Genomic DNA, 16,330 nt, shown 5'->3' on the forward strand with positions numbered 1-16,330 from the left:
TGTTCTGTAATAAATCCCTCCCTACTCGCGCCCTTACATTAATGCATTTTTTAAAAAATCTCCAGAGACACATGGAGACTTGTCCTTGTAATTATCAAAACACCACAGCCTGTTGCACAAGTGTGCTTAAAAACAAAGGGCAGGAGACCAGCAATGAGAGGAATTGGAGAGTATATAAAAACCTGACAAACTTTAGACTACTGGAAGATTATTTCTCGCTTTGGCTTCGGGTTAGTGAGCTTCAATTCTAAAGTTAAACTGAAAAGCAGACCTCACGGGTCTGAAAGCGAAAAAGCCCGTCAGTACGCGGAGTCAACTTTGTTTTACCTGTACGTTCCAACCAGATTGTGCGCAAAAGCAAGGAGCGCCCCTTTCCTCCCACCCCACGTTTTTAGATATCTGAGGACCGAGTTATGGTGTAGCAGTCAGGGAAGAATTCCTCTGGGTTTAATCATCCCATTCCCGATTCTTCTTCCCCTAGCGTACCGAGCGCAGCCAGTTCCGGAGGGAACTCACCCTCCCGAGCAGCCAAAGCGGGCCAGGCCCCGGGGATGAGCGCCCCGGCGTGAGACCAAACCAAGCTAAGCGGCCTGTTCCAAGTTCCCCCCTTTTCCTAGAGCCCGGGAAAGACCTCGGCAACAGGTAGACCTACCCACCAGCCACTCGCCACCGGCGGCAGAAAGTGGGCCCCGCGCGCAACGCGGCCAGCCGGACTGCGGGGACCCCAGGAGCGCAGGGCGGAGGAACAGCGCGGCGGGACGCGAGGGCGCAAGCGGCGCTGCCGGGAAGGAACGCGGGAGGGGGCAGAAGGAAGAAGAGGAGGAGGAGGAGGAGAGGGAGGCCAGAGCCAGAACAGCCCGGCAGCCCGAGTATCGGGGGAGAACGGCCTGAGCCCGTAGTAAGTTGCCTCGGGATCCCTAATCCTCTCCCGCGGGCTCGCCGAGCGGTCAGTGGCGCACGGCTGCGGCGAGGCTGAAATATGATAATCAGAACAGCTGCGCCGCGCGCCCCGCAGCCAATGGGCGCGGCGCTCGCCTGACGTCCCCGCGCGCAGCGTCAGACCAATGGCGATGGAGCTGAGTTGGAGCAGAGAAGTTTGAGTAAGAGATAAGGAAGAGAGGTGCCCGAGCCGCGCCGAGTCCGCCGCCGTCGCAGCGCCTCCGCTCCGCCAACTCCGCCGGCTTAAATTGGACTCCCGGATCTGCGAGGGCGCGGCGCAGCCCGGCAGCGGCCCTTTCAGCTTTGGCAACCCCAGGGGCCACTATTTCCCACTTAGTCACAGCTCCAGCATCCTCTCTGTGGGCTGTTGACCAACTGTACAACCACCATTTCACTGTGGACATTACTCCCTCTTACAGATATGGGAGACATGGGAGATCCACCAAAAAGTAAGAGGCTGTTTTACCTTGTGGGGCTCGGTGTGCTGTTCTTGTGCGGGGGTCTCTCTCAGTCACTGGCTGAGGTGCCAAGGGCTCTTTAGAGTTGGAGTCATTGCCTGGAGAAAGAGAAAAGGTGGCTTTTTCTCGTTGCCGCCACGCCTGCATGCTTACTGTCGGTTCTAATCTTCGGGAAACTGATCGTACCTTGTGTTTGAATTCGCCTGTGTATCCACTAAAACTCTAGCTTTCTGGTGCTGAGCGGTGGTGATTTCCTCGTGGGGAATCCTGAGCTCTCTGAGAAGGTTATATTATGTTGCAAAGGGTCTGCCTGCACAGTCAATACCCAGAGATGTGAATTAGCATTAGACTTGCAAAAGAGAACGGGTGACAACTGTATTGATGTCTGCTCTTGCTAACAATATCCAGTCCTATGTGCTATTTAAGAGCGTGCTTCATGGAAAATATAGACATCCCTGCGTTCACTTAACGCTTCTAGTCAAAACCTTTTCTTTGACTTGACTTATCCATAATCTTTCCCAATGATTATAGCAAAGAGGAAGGAGGGGGAAAAAAGAAATACAAAATGAGCGGGTTTGATTGCGTGCTAGGCGTACAAATGCAGACTATTCAAATCTGCATTTTACATATATTCCACCTCCTTTTAAAAATGAGTCAAGGTTTTGATGGCACACTTCAATTACCATCCCAAAGTGCAATACTCTTAAAAAAAAAAAAAAAAAAAAAAGGAAAGGGAAAAAAAAAAAAGAAACCTCCCAGAGTATGCCCTATAAGAGAACGACACTAAAAGTGTGTTTATCTCTGTAGGAAGTAAACGGTTAGTCAATCATGTATTTATTTTCATTTCAGAAAAACGTCTGATTTCCCTATGTGTTGGTTGCGGCAATCAAATTCACGATCAGTATATTCTGAGGGTTTCTCCGGATTTGGAATGGCATGCGGCATGTTTGAAATGTGCGGAGTGTAATCAGTATTTGGACGAGAGCTGTACATGCTTTGTTAGGGATGGGAAAACCTACTGTAAAAGAGACTATATCAGGTATGGCATTTACACTTCTTCCTTAATTTTGTGAGATTTCCCTGACTCTCCCAACTCCTTATGTATTATTTGGTGTCGCTTTGTCTTTTTGTGAAGTTTGCCTCAGTGGAGTCTAGCAAGCCAGAGTTACCCTATAAGTGTGTTACAAAATTCAAGCTATGCTGTTCATTTCATTTGTTTTTTTTTTTTTTAGTTGAGAAAAACAAATACCCAGAGCAGTGGTATTCATAATTCTGGGGTATTGAGGCTTGTTTAATTACTCTTGGAATTTTTGAAGCACAAATTATTTTCCTTTCTCATCCTCCCCCTTGCAAAACAAAATTTTAAAAAGATGGAGAAGTTTGGGTTTTTAACTTTACAATATGGTCGATTTTTATTGTATAGTGCAGTGTTCTGTTTATTTGTTTTAGCCCTTTTTAAAACTAGTAACTTACAAATTCTTGGGTGGCATCAATGTAGGTGAAATAAAAGTTTGACTGAAGCATGTTTAGAGATGTGCTTTGAAAGAGCAAGTACAGGTATTGCTCCTTTTATTTCTTGGGTAAAAACTCCTTCTGAGAAAATTTTAAAACCAACCTACGTATTCCTTGCAAAAAACACCGGAAACTTAATCTTTTTAAATATTAACCCTTTGGTGACATCTAACTGTCTTTTCTTTCTTATCTTATCTGAGCTGATGAATTAGACACAGCAGATCAAATTGCCCATCATCTGTCTACGAACAATTGGTATATTTAGATAATTGAACAGCTTCCTTTCTCACATTAAAATCTGGTAACTGATAAAATGAGCCAATTGTCCATATTGACAAGACTGAAACCACCTAGGAACTTTCTGAGTTTGGTTTTGTTGTTTTGGAGGGTTTTTTTTTTTTTTTCCTCCAATTTATTCTGCATCAGGCTTTGCTAATCTGAAGTTTTCTCTGACTTATGTGTATATATCAGAAATTTTGTTTTCTGCCTTAGAAAGTGAGTAGTCTCTAAAGAAAATTGTATTCATTTTATTAACAAGCAGAAGAGATATCACCATCCTTATTATGTTAAATAACAGCAAAATGTCACGTTTAAAATGTCCAATGGCTATTAACAATTAGTTAATTAGCTTTTGTAAGGCCCTTGGTTTCTGGGGCTTGAGAACTTTTATTAAAGTTTAGTAAAGATTTAATATACAGTCACAGTTTGCTCCTGCTCACTTAGTATCCAGCATTTTTTTCCTGTTTTTAAAAAATAATGACACAGAGGGTATAATCTTGGTAGATAAAATTAACCTGGTGAGGGGAGGTTAATACTTTGGGGAGGGAGTGAAAGGAAGTAAGGGAAGTGGGGGTACAGGAAGGGGGAGGGATTTTCTAAATTGTTTGGTCACCAGCAAAGTCAAGTCTTCACCCTATGAAATGGAAGATCTCACATTGAGAAGGTGGAGGGAGGAAAAACTTTTGAATCCACCTTCTAACCTCTGATAAATGAGCATTTTCATTGTTTACTAGCTTGGTGTGTAAACGCAAGGTTCTAGAGAAGGAGAGCCCGCTTCAGGAGTATCTTTACGTCTATGGAAATAGTATTTTGCTCAATTGCACACAGGCTTGCATGTGCCTAATTCAGGACCTAATCATTTTTACTTTCTCTCCACTCTCTCTCAACTCTCTCTGTTTCTCTCTCTCTCTCTCTCTCTGTGCGTGTGCATGTGTGTGTGTCTGTGTGTGTGTAAAATCTTGTAGTTGTAAAAGCAGAACAGACTGAACAGTTAGATTTCCACATCTCTCCTTGGGGAAGCAGGATGCGTCCTCCCATTATGTGGATCTTTTCCTCTCTCTTGCATTATTTCTGTTTGTAGGAATGCCTTAGATTCTGTTATTCCTGAAAGATGGAGAAGGGGCCAGGGCAGTGCAGCCCGGATGGAATCTGTAAAGATTGTCCCTTGGTAAGGAAAGGCCAGCAGTGAGAAAGACCTTAGAAGTGGGTCTTTGCATTTTTCAGGCTGGTCATGGTTTTCAAGCAAATTGAAATAGAGGTAGATGATTCAGCAACTTGAAAAAGATTGAGGGAACAGACGCAGATTTTTTTTTTTTTTTAAATAATAATACAAGGAAGAATGGAGAGGAAATTTTCTGTTCACATTGCTGCCTGAAGAAAATCTTTAGTTGGAGAAAGACTGGAAAGTACTAGTGCAAAAGGGAGATGTGGAAACCCTCAGGGATTTCCTTTTGTTATTCTGCTTGTTTATTTGTGAGTGTTTGCAAATCGAGTGGGGTGACAATCCCATTCCCTTACCTCCTTTTTTCTTGGAAGAAGGACTTTTTGTTGCAGTTTTAGACATTTCTAGAAGCAGAAATTGGGGGATAGAGAAGTGAAAGTGTAGGTGTCGGTGGCCACCAGAGTCTTTCTGGATTCCTTCCTGCTAAAATCTGCAAGATATCACAGGGACTGATTGCTAGGGCAGCAGCCTGAGTTTGGAATCCATCAATACATTTTCTGTGGTACAAGCTAGGTGTTCTGAACTAAGAGTTATCGACTGAGACACCGAGGTTCATCAGGAAGGAAACGGGAGTAAAAAAAAGGGAGGAGGGAGGACGGGGTGGGGGAAGAGAGATGGGGGAAGGCAGAGAGGCAGGGAGGAAGAGAACTGGGTTTCATTTCTGTCCTTCTGTTCCCAGCTTCTGTTTGGAAATGCTGTTTTCTCGGGGCGTCTTGCCCGGGATCTTGGGTCAGGGAAGTGATCGCCTGAAGTGACCCCCTCTTCCTGTGCTTCTTTCCCGCTCTGGGCCGCCTCCCCCGCCCCTCCCCCGCACAGGTTGTATGGGATCAAATGCGCCAAATGCAGCATCGGCTTCAGCAAGAACGACTTCGTGATGCGTGCCCGCTCCAAGGTGTATCACATCGAGTGTTTCCGCTGTGTGGCCTGCAGCCGCCAGCTCATCCCTGGGGACGAATTTGCGCTTCGGGAGGACGGTCTCTTCTGCCGAGCCGACCACGATGTGGTGGAGAGGGCCAGCCTGGGGGCTGGCGATCCGCTCAGTCCCCTGCACCCGGCGCGGCCACTGCAAATGGCAGGTACTCCTCTGCCCGGCCTGGGTAGGTAGGCGCCGGGTTAAATCAGCCGATGTGCCGGCGGCCACAACAACCCTGGTTAACTACAGGGGTGGTCATAGTGGTGGCTTGAAGTTAAATGAACTGTTCTGTAGGCAATTTGCGCTGTGCTCTGCTCCTTTGCAGCAAGATTCAGTGTACTCACTGTCTTCCTTGATTCCCCGAGCACACCTACACGTCTGTGTGTCTCCATAAGGGTACACATAAATATACACCACTTGTGTACACGTGTATACACACGCCCAAACATTACTTCCAGTTCGCTTTGACCTCCAAATCTTGGCTTACTGAAAACGGGCTTCAGCTCCCAGCCAGGTATTCCCTTGCTGCCTAATTAAAGGGGCGGAGCCCCGGGTCCCTGGAGCTTCATCCTTTAACCCAATGAAGGAAGCAGCTTAGGTGGCCTGAAGTTATTTCGCCTCCCAAATCCTTTTTTCTTGTAAGTTGCTTCACACTCGAAATTTTATTAAAATTTTTTATCTTTGTGTGAGAGAACAGGACTGAAAAAATAGTTTTAAAAACTACCGGCCATTGCACAGAGCTGTAATTTAAAACCATCAGCAAGCTAATCTGCAGTAATTGCCTTTTAAAGGGAGCCTGCTTCTTTAAACCATTCATTCTATGTGATTTGGTGAGAATTTCATCTTCAGGCCTGTAGTTGTAGCTCGAAATTGACCCCATAGGTGTTGGCCTGACCCTAGGGGGTTGCAGAAGGTGCAGGATTTGTATCTTATAGATAAGAGGACCCATTCCCAAGGAAGAGGAGTGGAAACATAGCAGGGTTGGCCAGGACCAAAGCCGTGGGTTAGAAAGTGGACAGTGTTTCCAAACCTGACTTCCTGTCATGACTTCCCCTTTGCAGTTTTAAAGTATCAATTCCCAGTAAACACTGAAGGTGAGGAGACTATAGCTCTCCCTTACCCCTCTGCCTTCTGGCAGCTCTAAGAATTCTGTTCAAGGGGATTTGTGACTAGTTTGCATCGGGGCAAAGCCAAGGGTGGTGCCCCTGTTCAGTGGAGCCTGCACTCTGCTTGTGGGGAAGGACAGAGGAAGCTGAAATACCGGGAGGGAGATGCGGGACATCTCCCAGCCACCGTTTATCTGGAATCTAGGCAGCTCAACAGACTTTTCTTTTCCATTGCTTGGGGTCAGTCCATCTCGGGAACATCCATGTATTACCTTAGATTTAATACTAAGAAAGAGCAGAGACTGGAGATATGGCAGAAAGAGCGAATTTCTTCAGCACCTTGACATGATTGTCCTCTCTGACTGAAGTTCAAGGCGTTCTGGCAGAGTTCTCGGCCTTCCCCTTGCAGAAGTCCCTGCTGGTGTAGTATTTATGGCTGTCACTAAAGTGCTCTGCGTTTCCTTTCCCGGTACCCTCTGTGGCCTTGGCTCGGGAGAAAATTCTGAGCCTGGAGAGGGTGGTAATCAATGTAACTGGGGCCCAGTCTGGGTACAAGGAAAGGTGAGAAGGGAGGAAAAACAGTGCTGAAAAATGCCACCCCTTCTGCGAACGGGCGGTGGTGGCGGGGACAACAGACTTTGAGACCCGTTCCCCTTGGCTAACACTTTGTTGACACGAGGAGGGGCGGTGCTGCGTTCTGGGCCGGGATTATTCAGCATTGACCTCTGCAGATTAGAGAGGGAGATTTTATTCTCCCTTTCACCCTCTTCGCCTCTACCTCTGCCACCCCCTGCTTTGTGTGTCGAGGCTGCAGACACTAGCCGTTGTCCGGAAGTGTCTTGGGCCAGCGAGCCAGCCAGCGGGCGATGGAGCAAGTGAGCGGGCGGGCGGGCAGGCCGGCGGGCGGGTGAGCGAGCGGGCAAGTGACCCGGCGGGTGAGCGGGCGAGCAAGGGGAAGAGCGAGCAGGCGTACGACTGGGTGAGTGGGCGACCGGGCGGGTGGGTAGTGATCGGATGCGCGGGCTGGTGCTGAGCGGACGGGCGAGCTAGCGGGCGGAGAGCGATCCCGCGGCCCCCCAGCGCTCACGGCGCTCCTTGCCCCGCAGCGGAGCCCATCTCCGCCAGGCAGCCGGCCCTGCGACCCCATGTCCACAAGCAGCCGGAGAAGACCACCCGCGTGCGGACTGTGCTGAACGAGAAGCAGCTGCACACCTTGCGGACCTGCTACGCCGCCAATCCACGGCCCGATGCGCTCATGAAGGAGCAGCTAGTAGAGATGACGGGCCTCAGTCCCCGTGTGATCCGGGTCTGGTTTCAAAACAAGCGGTGCAAGGACAAGAAGCGAAGCATCATGATGAAGCAACTCCAGCAGCAGCAGCCCAATGACAAAACTGTAAGTGGCTCTGGGGCCGGGCAGGGAACCGCGAGGGGGAAGGAGACGTGGCGTGCGAGGTGCGTTCCTGGTACCCGGTCTGATCGGTGCGCGCGGTTTTCGATCCTGCTCCTGGGCTAGAGTTTGGCCAGGGCTGCCCCTCATCCCCACCCCCACCCCTACCCCGGGGGAGAGGCTACCCGGCGCCGGCCGCCAGCCGAGGGAGGGCGGGGCAGCTCGGAGACTTCTTGCACCAGGGTAGCGGCAGCCTGGTCCCAACCCCGTGGGTGGGCTTGTGCCCTAACACCTCGCCTGCACCCCTGAACCCGAGAAACGCCGTCCTCCCTTCAGAGGGCAGGCGGCAACAAGGGTTAGCCTGGGTTTTGCCAACATTCAGATCATCGGTTTCTCACAGATGAGGGAGGAATAACACCTGGGTTCCTGCCTAGATCCAGGGGTTCCGTGGTCAGATCACCCTGTAAACCTCCAGGGCGCACCACACTTCTGAGCGAGGTCGGCCGCTGCGTCTTCAGGACCAGAGAGGTCCCCCAAGGTGACCCGCATGCCCAGGGCACCCTCTGCTCCAGGTGAAGCACAGGCCCCCACAGAAGCATCAGGCCCCTCGCAGCACTGTCCGCTGTTATCATGGTCCCACGGAAGCACCCACTCTGCAGGCCTCCTGGTGACGTTAAGCTAGAGTTTCTTTTCTTTCTTATTTTTTTCTTTTCCTTTTTACTGCTTCGGCCCTATTTTTAAATGCCATAAAACCTGCTGTCATTAAACTGAGCCAAGGCTGGCCAAGACTGGGCCAGGGCACTTTCTGAGTTGGTTAGAGCATAATAGCACAATAGTAGCCAGACCTAAATGTTTTTGGGGGATGGAGTGGGAGGCTGGCTCCTCCTTGAGAAGAACTGTTTGGAAAAAAATCTGCAGCTAACTGAAACTGCCTAGAAAACCACCATGTCTATTGGCTGAAGGGAAGCCCAGCTTGCCTCAGCTTTCTAGTTCTGGGAAGCTATGGCCTGGGAAGGCAGATGGGAGGAATTGGGCTGAGCTGTGAAGGTAAGGGGGAAGAAGAAAATCATAGCAGAATTTAGTTTAATCAGGTCCACGCAGACCTAATAGTCCAGCCCACAGAGGCAGAAAAACAAAACACAATAAAACAAAACTGAATTATAGCTAATATTCGTAGGTACAGCAGATTAACTAAATCAATAAAGGCCACTATATAGATAAGATAATACCAGGGTATATTTGCTTAGTCTGTGCAGACAATGGAGGGAGGGAATTTGCTCATTAACATGTTGGGATTGGTGTGGGGGGGCACCTATTCACAGAATATCCAGGGGATGACAGGAACTCCCATGGTGGCTGCCAGTCCAGAGAGACACGACGGTGGCTTGCAGGCTAACCCAGTGGAGGTACAAAGTTACCAGCCTCCTTGGAAAGTACTGAGTGACTTCGCCTTGCAGAGTGACATAGATCAGCCTGCTTTTCAGCAACTGGTAAGTGTCAGCTCCCAGATGGAAGAGGCTGAATTCCCATCAGGGGATTCTGGTTTAACTGTCACACACTGAAAGATTCTGTGGGGAGGGTGTCTTCTTCCCCTCAGGGTTGGGGAGAAACCAAGGAGGCGGGCAGTAAAGAGAAGGGAGACAAATGCAAGAAAAATGAACCTCTTGTGCATCTTTTTTTCTTTTTTTAATGAAACTGCATAATTTGACCATATAGGTTAAATTTTCCATTAATCAGACCTTCTTTGAAGGATTAATTTCAAGGTACCTAACTAGGTAGCATGTGCTGGAAGATGTACAGTGTTGGAGAATCATACATCTTAGATTTTTAGAGTTGTCAAGGACTTCTGGAGATCATCTTGGCATTTCAATCAGCAATTAGTAAGTTTACTCCTTCCTGAGCATCTAGAGAATAGGATGTATAAGGAGACTGATCAAGATGATTGTAGTACATCAGCAGTGCTATAATACATAATCAGTAGGCACATGTCTGGGTGCAGTTTTCAAATATATCAGTAAAGATTATTCAAATAAATACTTTCGTTACTGTATCCCTTGCTTGGGACGTCTTCATTCAGAATGTACAACGGCTCAAATGTTTTCAAGTGTATGAGTTCAAGTGTCACAGAGTCACACACTGTGTACCATGTTTAGCAAAAGGGACATGAGCTCTACCAATCAGAGGTAAAGTGTTTAGTCTGTGAAAACATGTTATAGCATTAACATGTTTTCCACATGCAGTGAAGAGAAAATTAATTCACCTTTTGTCTACAAAAGGCTTAATGGGTCAGGATACATAAGAACAATAAATATGTGTCCTTTGTCATAAGCTGTATTTATATGTATGATTTTTTTTCTTAAAGAGTAATCACTCCTATAGAATCCTGTTTTATAAAATGTAAAGATCTATCCTGAAACCTTGTTCTTTTTTTTTTTTTTTTGGAAATGAAGCTTTAGTTAGAGGTGAGCTCTTTACCCATATTTACCTGGAAGGCATTTGCTTTCTCAGTGTCAACATTAGGTAATTGGCCAGAGGCAAGTAGTTAAAGGAGCTTGGCCCCAGGCTGGTGTTTGCAAATGCTAACTGGGTGCGGAGGCTAGAAGTGCCTTAATCTCATATTGGAAAAATTTACTGTAGAAAGAAATGTGGGCTCTGGAACTAGAAAAAAAAAATAACTTAGTTTAAGGTCATTAATCTGTTGAGTTCTTTGAGCAAAACCTAAATCACAGAAGGAAGGTATTATGGGGAGGGTTCAGGGCAGCCGAGTGTTTGCACCTTCTGAAACTTTAGTGTCTGATGAGAGCAGTGGAGGGGAAGCTAAGGCAGGGGTGGGCATGGTTAGAGAAGGTTTCCAACAGCAGTACAATGCTTTTAGGGTTAAAAGAAGGAGTCAGATATTTAAGAAGGAGTCAGATATTAGGGTTAAAAGAAGGAGTCAGAATGGGATGATGTCATAATATATGGGTCTCATTTTGGAAGGAAGAGCCTGATTTAAAGAGAGAGAGAGAAAAAGGCCAACAGGCAGCAGGACCAATGAGGAAGAATGCGCAAGCAACGAGCCTGCTGAAGAGTTAGTTAATCGTTGTTCTGTGGAGCCTTCTCTCACTCTCCCATGGAAGGATCTGAGCGTGTTATGGATTTTCCAACTGAAGAAAAGAGTCTTTGATGCCTAGAGACTGACAGCTCACCTACTCCCAGGGCAACTTGTAGCCAACAGGATAATTTTATTTTGAGCATGCATAGTAGAGTTGTGATGCCATTTTACGGTGGGAAACACATTTGTTCTTAAATAATTTAATGCAACATAATGTTGGGAATTCAATTTCAGTTAAAACAGATCTTTTGGAAGATGGGAACGTGAGAGGATGTATTCTCAAGTTATTCTCCTCCAGGCTTTCTCTAAGCCTGTTAAAATTAAGTTATCTATGTGGATATCTTTACCTACGTATATATCTACACAAACATTTCCACCTACACAATATGATGAGTTTATAATCTTTTTGTGAGTACTATTACAGTGTCCTTTATTTCTCAACCTTCTATGCAGGTCAATTTTTCAGAAGGAGGACCGGGCTCTAATTCCACTGGCAGTGAAGTAGCATCAATGTCCTCTCAACTTCCAGATACACCTAACAGCATGGTAGCCAGTCCTATTGAGGCATGAGGAACATTCATTCTGTATTTTTTTTTCCCTGTTGGAAAAAGTGGGAAATTATAATCTTGAACTCCGAAACAAAAGTATTTAACGACCCAGTCAATGAAAACTGAATCAAGAAATGAATGCTCCATGAAATGCACGAAGTCTGTTTTAATGACAAGGTGATATGGTAGCAACACTGTGAAGACAATCATGGGATTTTACTAGAATTAAACAGCAAACAAAGCGCAAAACCCAATATATGCTATTCAATGATCTTAGAAGTGCTGAAAAAAAAGACGTTTTTGAAACGTAGAGGATTTATTTTCAAGGATCTCAAAAAAAGCATTTTCATTTCACTGCACATCTAGAGAAACACAAAAATAGAAAATTTTCTAGTCCATCCTAATCTGAATGGTGCTGTTTCTATATTGGTCATTGCCTTGCCAAACAGGAGCTCCAGCAAAAGAGCAGGAAGAGAGACTGGCCTCCTTGGCTGAAAGAGTCCTTTCAGAAGGTGGAGCTGCATTGGTTTTCTGTGTTTTAAGTTGACTTTACCAAGGGGGTAAATTGAAATCCTGGGTCTCTTGGCCTGTCCTGTAGCTGGTTTATTTTTTACTTTGCCTCCTCTCTCCTTTTTTTGAGATCCATCCTCTATCAAGAAGTCTGAAATGACTTTAAAGGTTTTTGAATTGAGATTTAAAAACCAACTTACACCGCATTGCAACAAGGTTACCTCTATTTTGCCACAAGCGTCTCGGGATTGTGTTTGACTTGTGTCTGTCCAAGAACTTTTCCCCCAAAGATGTGTATAGTTATTGGTTAACATGACTGTTTTCTCTCTTTCTGGAAATAAAAAGGAAAAAAAAGGAAACTTTTTTTGTTTGCTCTTGCATTGCAAAAATTATAAAGTAATTTATTATTTAATTACTATTATTTAATCAGAAGACTTGCCACTTTTCATGTCATTTGACATTTTTTTGTTTGCTGAAGTAAAAAAAAGCTAAAGGTTGTATGGTGATCTTTGAATTATATGTCTAATTCTATGTGTTTTGTCTTTTTTCTTAAATATTATGTGAAATCAAAGCGCCATATGTAGAATTATATCTTCAGGACTATTTCACTAATAAACATTTGGCATAGATAAATAAATAAACACAGTGATCCAGGTCCCTCTTTTGTGTTTACAAACAAGCTATTCAAATGTCTGAAACTACGGATTGCATGTGAATTGGGATAAGCTGACAAACAGTAGGAGTGATATTGTAATTGCAAGTAGTTAAGTCGAGTTTGCAAGTTTGGGTTTCAATAGTTGGATCAAAGTTGGTTGGAAGCTCTTAGCTCTCAGCTAGGATAATGCTGCTGGTTTTGTGAAAATGAGATGCTGTTCTCTGTCCTGCCCCCTCTCTTTCCTTCCCTCAGTCTCTTTTCTTGCGGTACCCCATCCATTCACCCACCCCAAATAGGAAGAGGGTTTTGCTTAAAGTGGCTTTTGATTCAGAGTCAGTATTTTATTTTCTTAGAATAAGTGATTTATACCAAAGTCTCCTGCTTGGGATTGTTGGAATGACCCGTATGTCAAATATATAAGCTCTTGGTAAAAGAGAGGCTTTCTGCCTAGCCAGTGAAGTATGACCATTATTTACCAGTGGCGGCTGTCAGCCGATTGAGAAATGCTGCTCTATTTGTGCAGAAGGAACAGGCCTAGAGAAAGAGTATGCTCTGCATTTCCCAGATTAGTCGGTGTTTGCATTTTCTTGCCTCTTCTCCCCTCTCCCATCTCCTCTTCATCCTTTCCCCAAGTCCAATTTCAAACATCTTGGGAAGGATGACTGACTGGCTATGGGAAGAAACACGCCATATATTCTGTTGGGAAACCGCCTTTTATGGGATGGGGTAGCGAGTCGTGTGCTTTGCTGGACCCATCGGCGATCAGAGTTACGAGCATGCTCTCTGGGACAGACTATTCCCCTGCTGGCATTTAGCAGTCGTTAAAGTGCGAGAGTCAGAACCTCAGAAAAGATAAATGGCACTGCTCGAAATCAGAAGTCTTGGTGCTTCTTCGTTTGCTGGCGTAGAGTTAGGATTTGGGGCTCCACCCTGTTCCCTCTCCTCCCTTCACCCCCACCCCAGGATGATGCTTTCACTCTGGAAACTGGATTCATTTGTTTGCACGAGTGTAATGCCGTTTTCAATACCTGACGATCCTTAATAAATATGAAAGCTAAATTACCCTAACCGTGTGTCTTGTGGCGTACCCCCTTCGGGCTCGATAGGGTGAGGTGGGGGCCGAGCCCCTCAGCTCTCAAGTCGCTTTCACCCTCTCCAAACGTGCGCAAGTCTGGAAGCCAGCCTCAATTAGGCTTTTGTTTGGCTTGGTTCTACATAACGGGTTAATTACAGGCTCTAACGTGGGGGCAGAGAGAAAACAAACTTTGCATTGAAAATGTTACAGTGCATTAGACATGCCCGTTGATTACTTTGATTGTTGTGTCTAATTCTTGACAGAGGGGTAATAATTTGGCCGGGATAATAATGGCTTGCAGTCTTCTGCTGAGAAAAACAGGAGTTACGTCTTATCTCACACGGATCTTCTCTGGGAAAGGTTCTTTTTTTCTTTCTTTTTACTCAGGTCTCCGTCCTCTAATCTCTTGCCAAGAGACTTCACCCTTTTAGCTTCTCATTCACTATTTCTATTCGTCTTTTTTTCCCCTTTTTCCTCACCATCACAGCTGAAATGGCAACTAATATGCATGTGTAAGGATGGCAGGTTCAACGTGAATATTGGTGTCCTGCCTGCAAAGTTACTCAGAGTCTAAGCCTTCCTTACTTGGAAAACACTGGACCCCCTTCCCCAGCCATAGCCGCTGGTGGCCTCGAAAATGTTAGGAACTGGAGCTGGAAAACACTTTATTTGGAGTTTGAATGCAATAAAGAGACTTAAGTGAGGCACTCATCTTTGTGAAGCTTTTTCCTCCTCGAATTGATTTGTAAGATTATGTTTGCATATTTGGGTGTGGGGCGGTGATGTTTTGCATATATAGATGTCAGTCTGTTCTGAAGTCCACCGCTTGAATTTAAGCACAATAATTTAGGGAGGGGCTGATGAATGATTTGGTTTCACTTGCTGGATTCAAGATATTTGTTTCCTGATGGCTGAGAATGGATAGATGGGTCAATAGATTCTAGTTCTTTTATTATTTATATGAAGATGTGTCTTCCCCTCTAGACTCCTCATCCTGCACTCTAAAATGTGTAGCTGAAATGTCTTTGTTTGCAAATCATCTCTTGCATACTCTCCTCTTCTCTGTACACCTCTGGAGACTGAGTTTTGAGCTCTGCTCTTATAATGAAATTCTTCCTGTTGGTTATTATCTTTGATCGTCCCTCCCTTATTACTGTGAATTCCTCCTTCTGGACATTATGACTCATTTCCTCCAGTTTCTCCAAGTAAAAATGTAATGCAACTAAAACCATCTAGTGTGCTCCCCTTAAATCAGAAAATTCTTATCAATATCTGTAGTCCTAAAGACAGGATTTTTTCCCCCTATAATTTCAGCACAATACTATCTTCTATTTCAGCCTATTTTCCCTCTATCCCATTCATCAAATGAACTTGGGTTTTCTTACAATCAAAAAAGTTCTTTTCTAAGTTAGAATCATGTTTGGACATTTTTTTTTTTCTCTATTGAAACAAGGTTTCTGGTTATTTGCAATTCTGTGTGGGTATATGTACCCACTTGCCCAGTGACAACCTTCTTGGAGTTCAAGATTAAATAGATGACTTTGTGATGCTTGGCTGCTATTCACCCTGATCAACTTGTTAAACTCATAATGTTGACCTCCTTTCTGGTGTATCTTATCTTTTTGATACTAGCTAAAAAGATATTGTGCTTTCAGGTTACCTTGGAAGTACTTTGTATTTCCCTAGCACCTTGAATTTTAAGCCACAAGATCGATCTCATGAAATATAACTGTTGTAAATCCCATGTGGCTTTACTTAGCCTTTTCTTTTTTCTTTAAAAAAGAAGAAGAAGTTAAAAAGGTTAAAATCAATCTCAGTTCAAACCCTCAGAAGAGCTAAGTTGGGTGGCACCCAGCTGCCTTGGGTTTCTAATCTCATTCCTAATATGAGTGAACTATCTAAGCAGAAAGTACTTATTTTCTTATTTGTAAAGTTCAGTTTAGTCAACTTTTGTAAATGAGATTTATCATCCAAATGATGCCTGAGTTCTGTTCCTCTGGGAATATTTACTTCCTTTTTGCTAATCAACAATTAAAGATTTACATTGCAACAGGGCAAATTGTTTTTCTTGGGGGGTGGGAGAAGAAATAGGAGGGGGCAATTTTTGTGTATTTATTTTAAGTGTTCTCTTAAAAAATGGCCCCACATCTTGAATTCTCAATAACTGTTTAAAATAAAAAGTAACTTGTACACTGTGAGTTGGTATTTTTAAACTAAAATGCAAGTAGTTAATTCAAGGCTCTGGCAGCCGATGTTGTTTACTGATCTTTTCTGATTGTTGTTTTCTTGATAATGGAGCAAGCCACCGAATGGCTGTTTGAGCCTAGGCGCCACAAACATAAACTTCACAGCTTACAATGTCCCAAGCCGTGATGGAGGATCTCTCCACACCTCCCAGAGACTTCTGAAGTGTAGACAGAGAAGCTGGTTCACAGGGAGTAAAGGAGGGGGAGGGGCGGTAGGGAAGGCTGCTGAGTGTTTGCTGTGAGCATTGTTACTATCACATCCTTTAATTTTTATGGTGCTTAAGCTGTTGCCTCCAAGAAGCCAGTTTCTGTGTCTTGAGGAAGCCAGTCTCTTCTCAGAACTGTACTTAAGACTCCTTGGTTCTAATTTGTAAAAATTTATTTTG

The 16,330-nt window shown here is 44.8% G+C and overlaps 1 protein-coding gene across 1 annotated transcript; it reads left to right on the plus strand.

The window, feature by feature from the left end:
• Window positions 1-1,318: 1,318 nt before the first annotated feature.
• On the plus strand, window positions 1,319-13,648 carry ISL1 (ISL LIM homeobox 1). The gene is made up of 6 exons (XM_012449557.3): window positions 1,319-1,388; window positions 2,247-2,436; window positions 5,227-5,486; window positions 7,536-7,822; window positions 9,139-9,306; window positions 11,364-13,648. Exons 1-6 carry the CDS (start codon window positions 1,361-1,363, stop codon window positions 11,478-11,480), a joined length of 1,050 nt encoding a protein of 349 aa, XP_012304980.1. The 5' UTR covers window positions 1,319-1,360; the 3' UTR covers window positions 11,481-13,648.
• Window positions 13,649-16,330: the final 2,682 nt, after the last annotated feature.

The sequence above is a fragment of the Aotus nancymaae genome, unplaced genomic scaffold, assembly GCF_030222135.1.
Source record: "Aotus nancymaae isolate 86718 unplaced genomic scaffold, 86718_ANA_hifiasm-v0.15.2.pri h1tg000014l, whole genome shotgun sequence".
In the NCBI taxonomy this organism is placed as follows: Eukaryota; Metazoa; Chordata; class Mammalia; order Primates; family Aotidae; genus Aotus; species Aotus nancymaae.

Bases quoted from the DNA above. Each gene is read 5' to 3' on its own strand.
- ISL1 (XM_012449557.3), top strand. From the start codon at position 1,361: ATGGGAGACATGGGAGATCCACCAAAAA. The intron at 2,437-5,226 runs GTATGGCATTTA...TCCCCCGCACAG, and splicing joins TGTAAAAGAGACTATATCAG to GTTGTATGGGATCAAATGCG. The intron at 7,823-9,138 runs GTAAGTGGCTCT...ACCTATTCACAG, and splicing joins AGCAGCCCAATGACAAAACT to AATATCCAGGGGATGACAGG.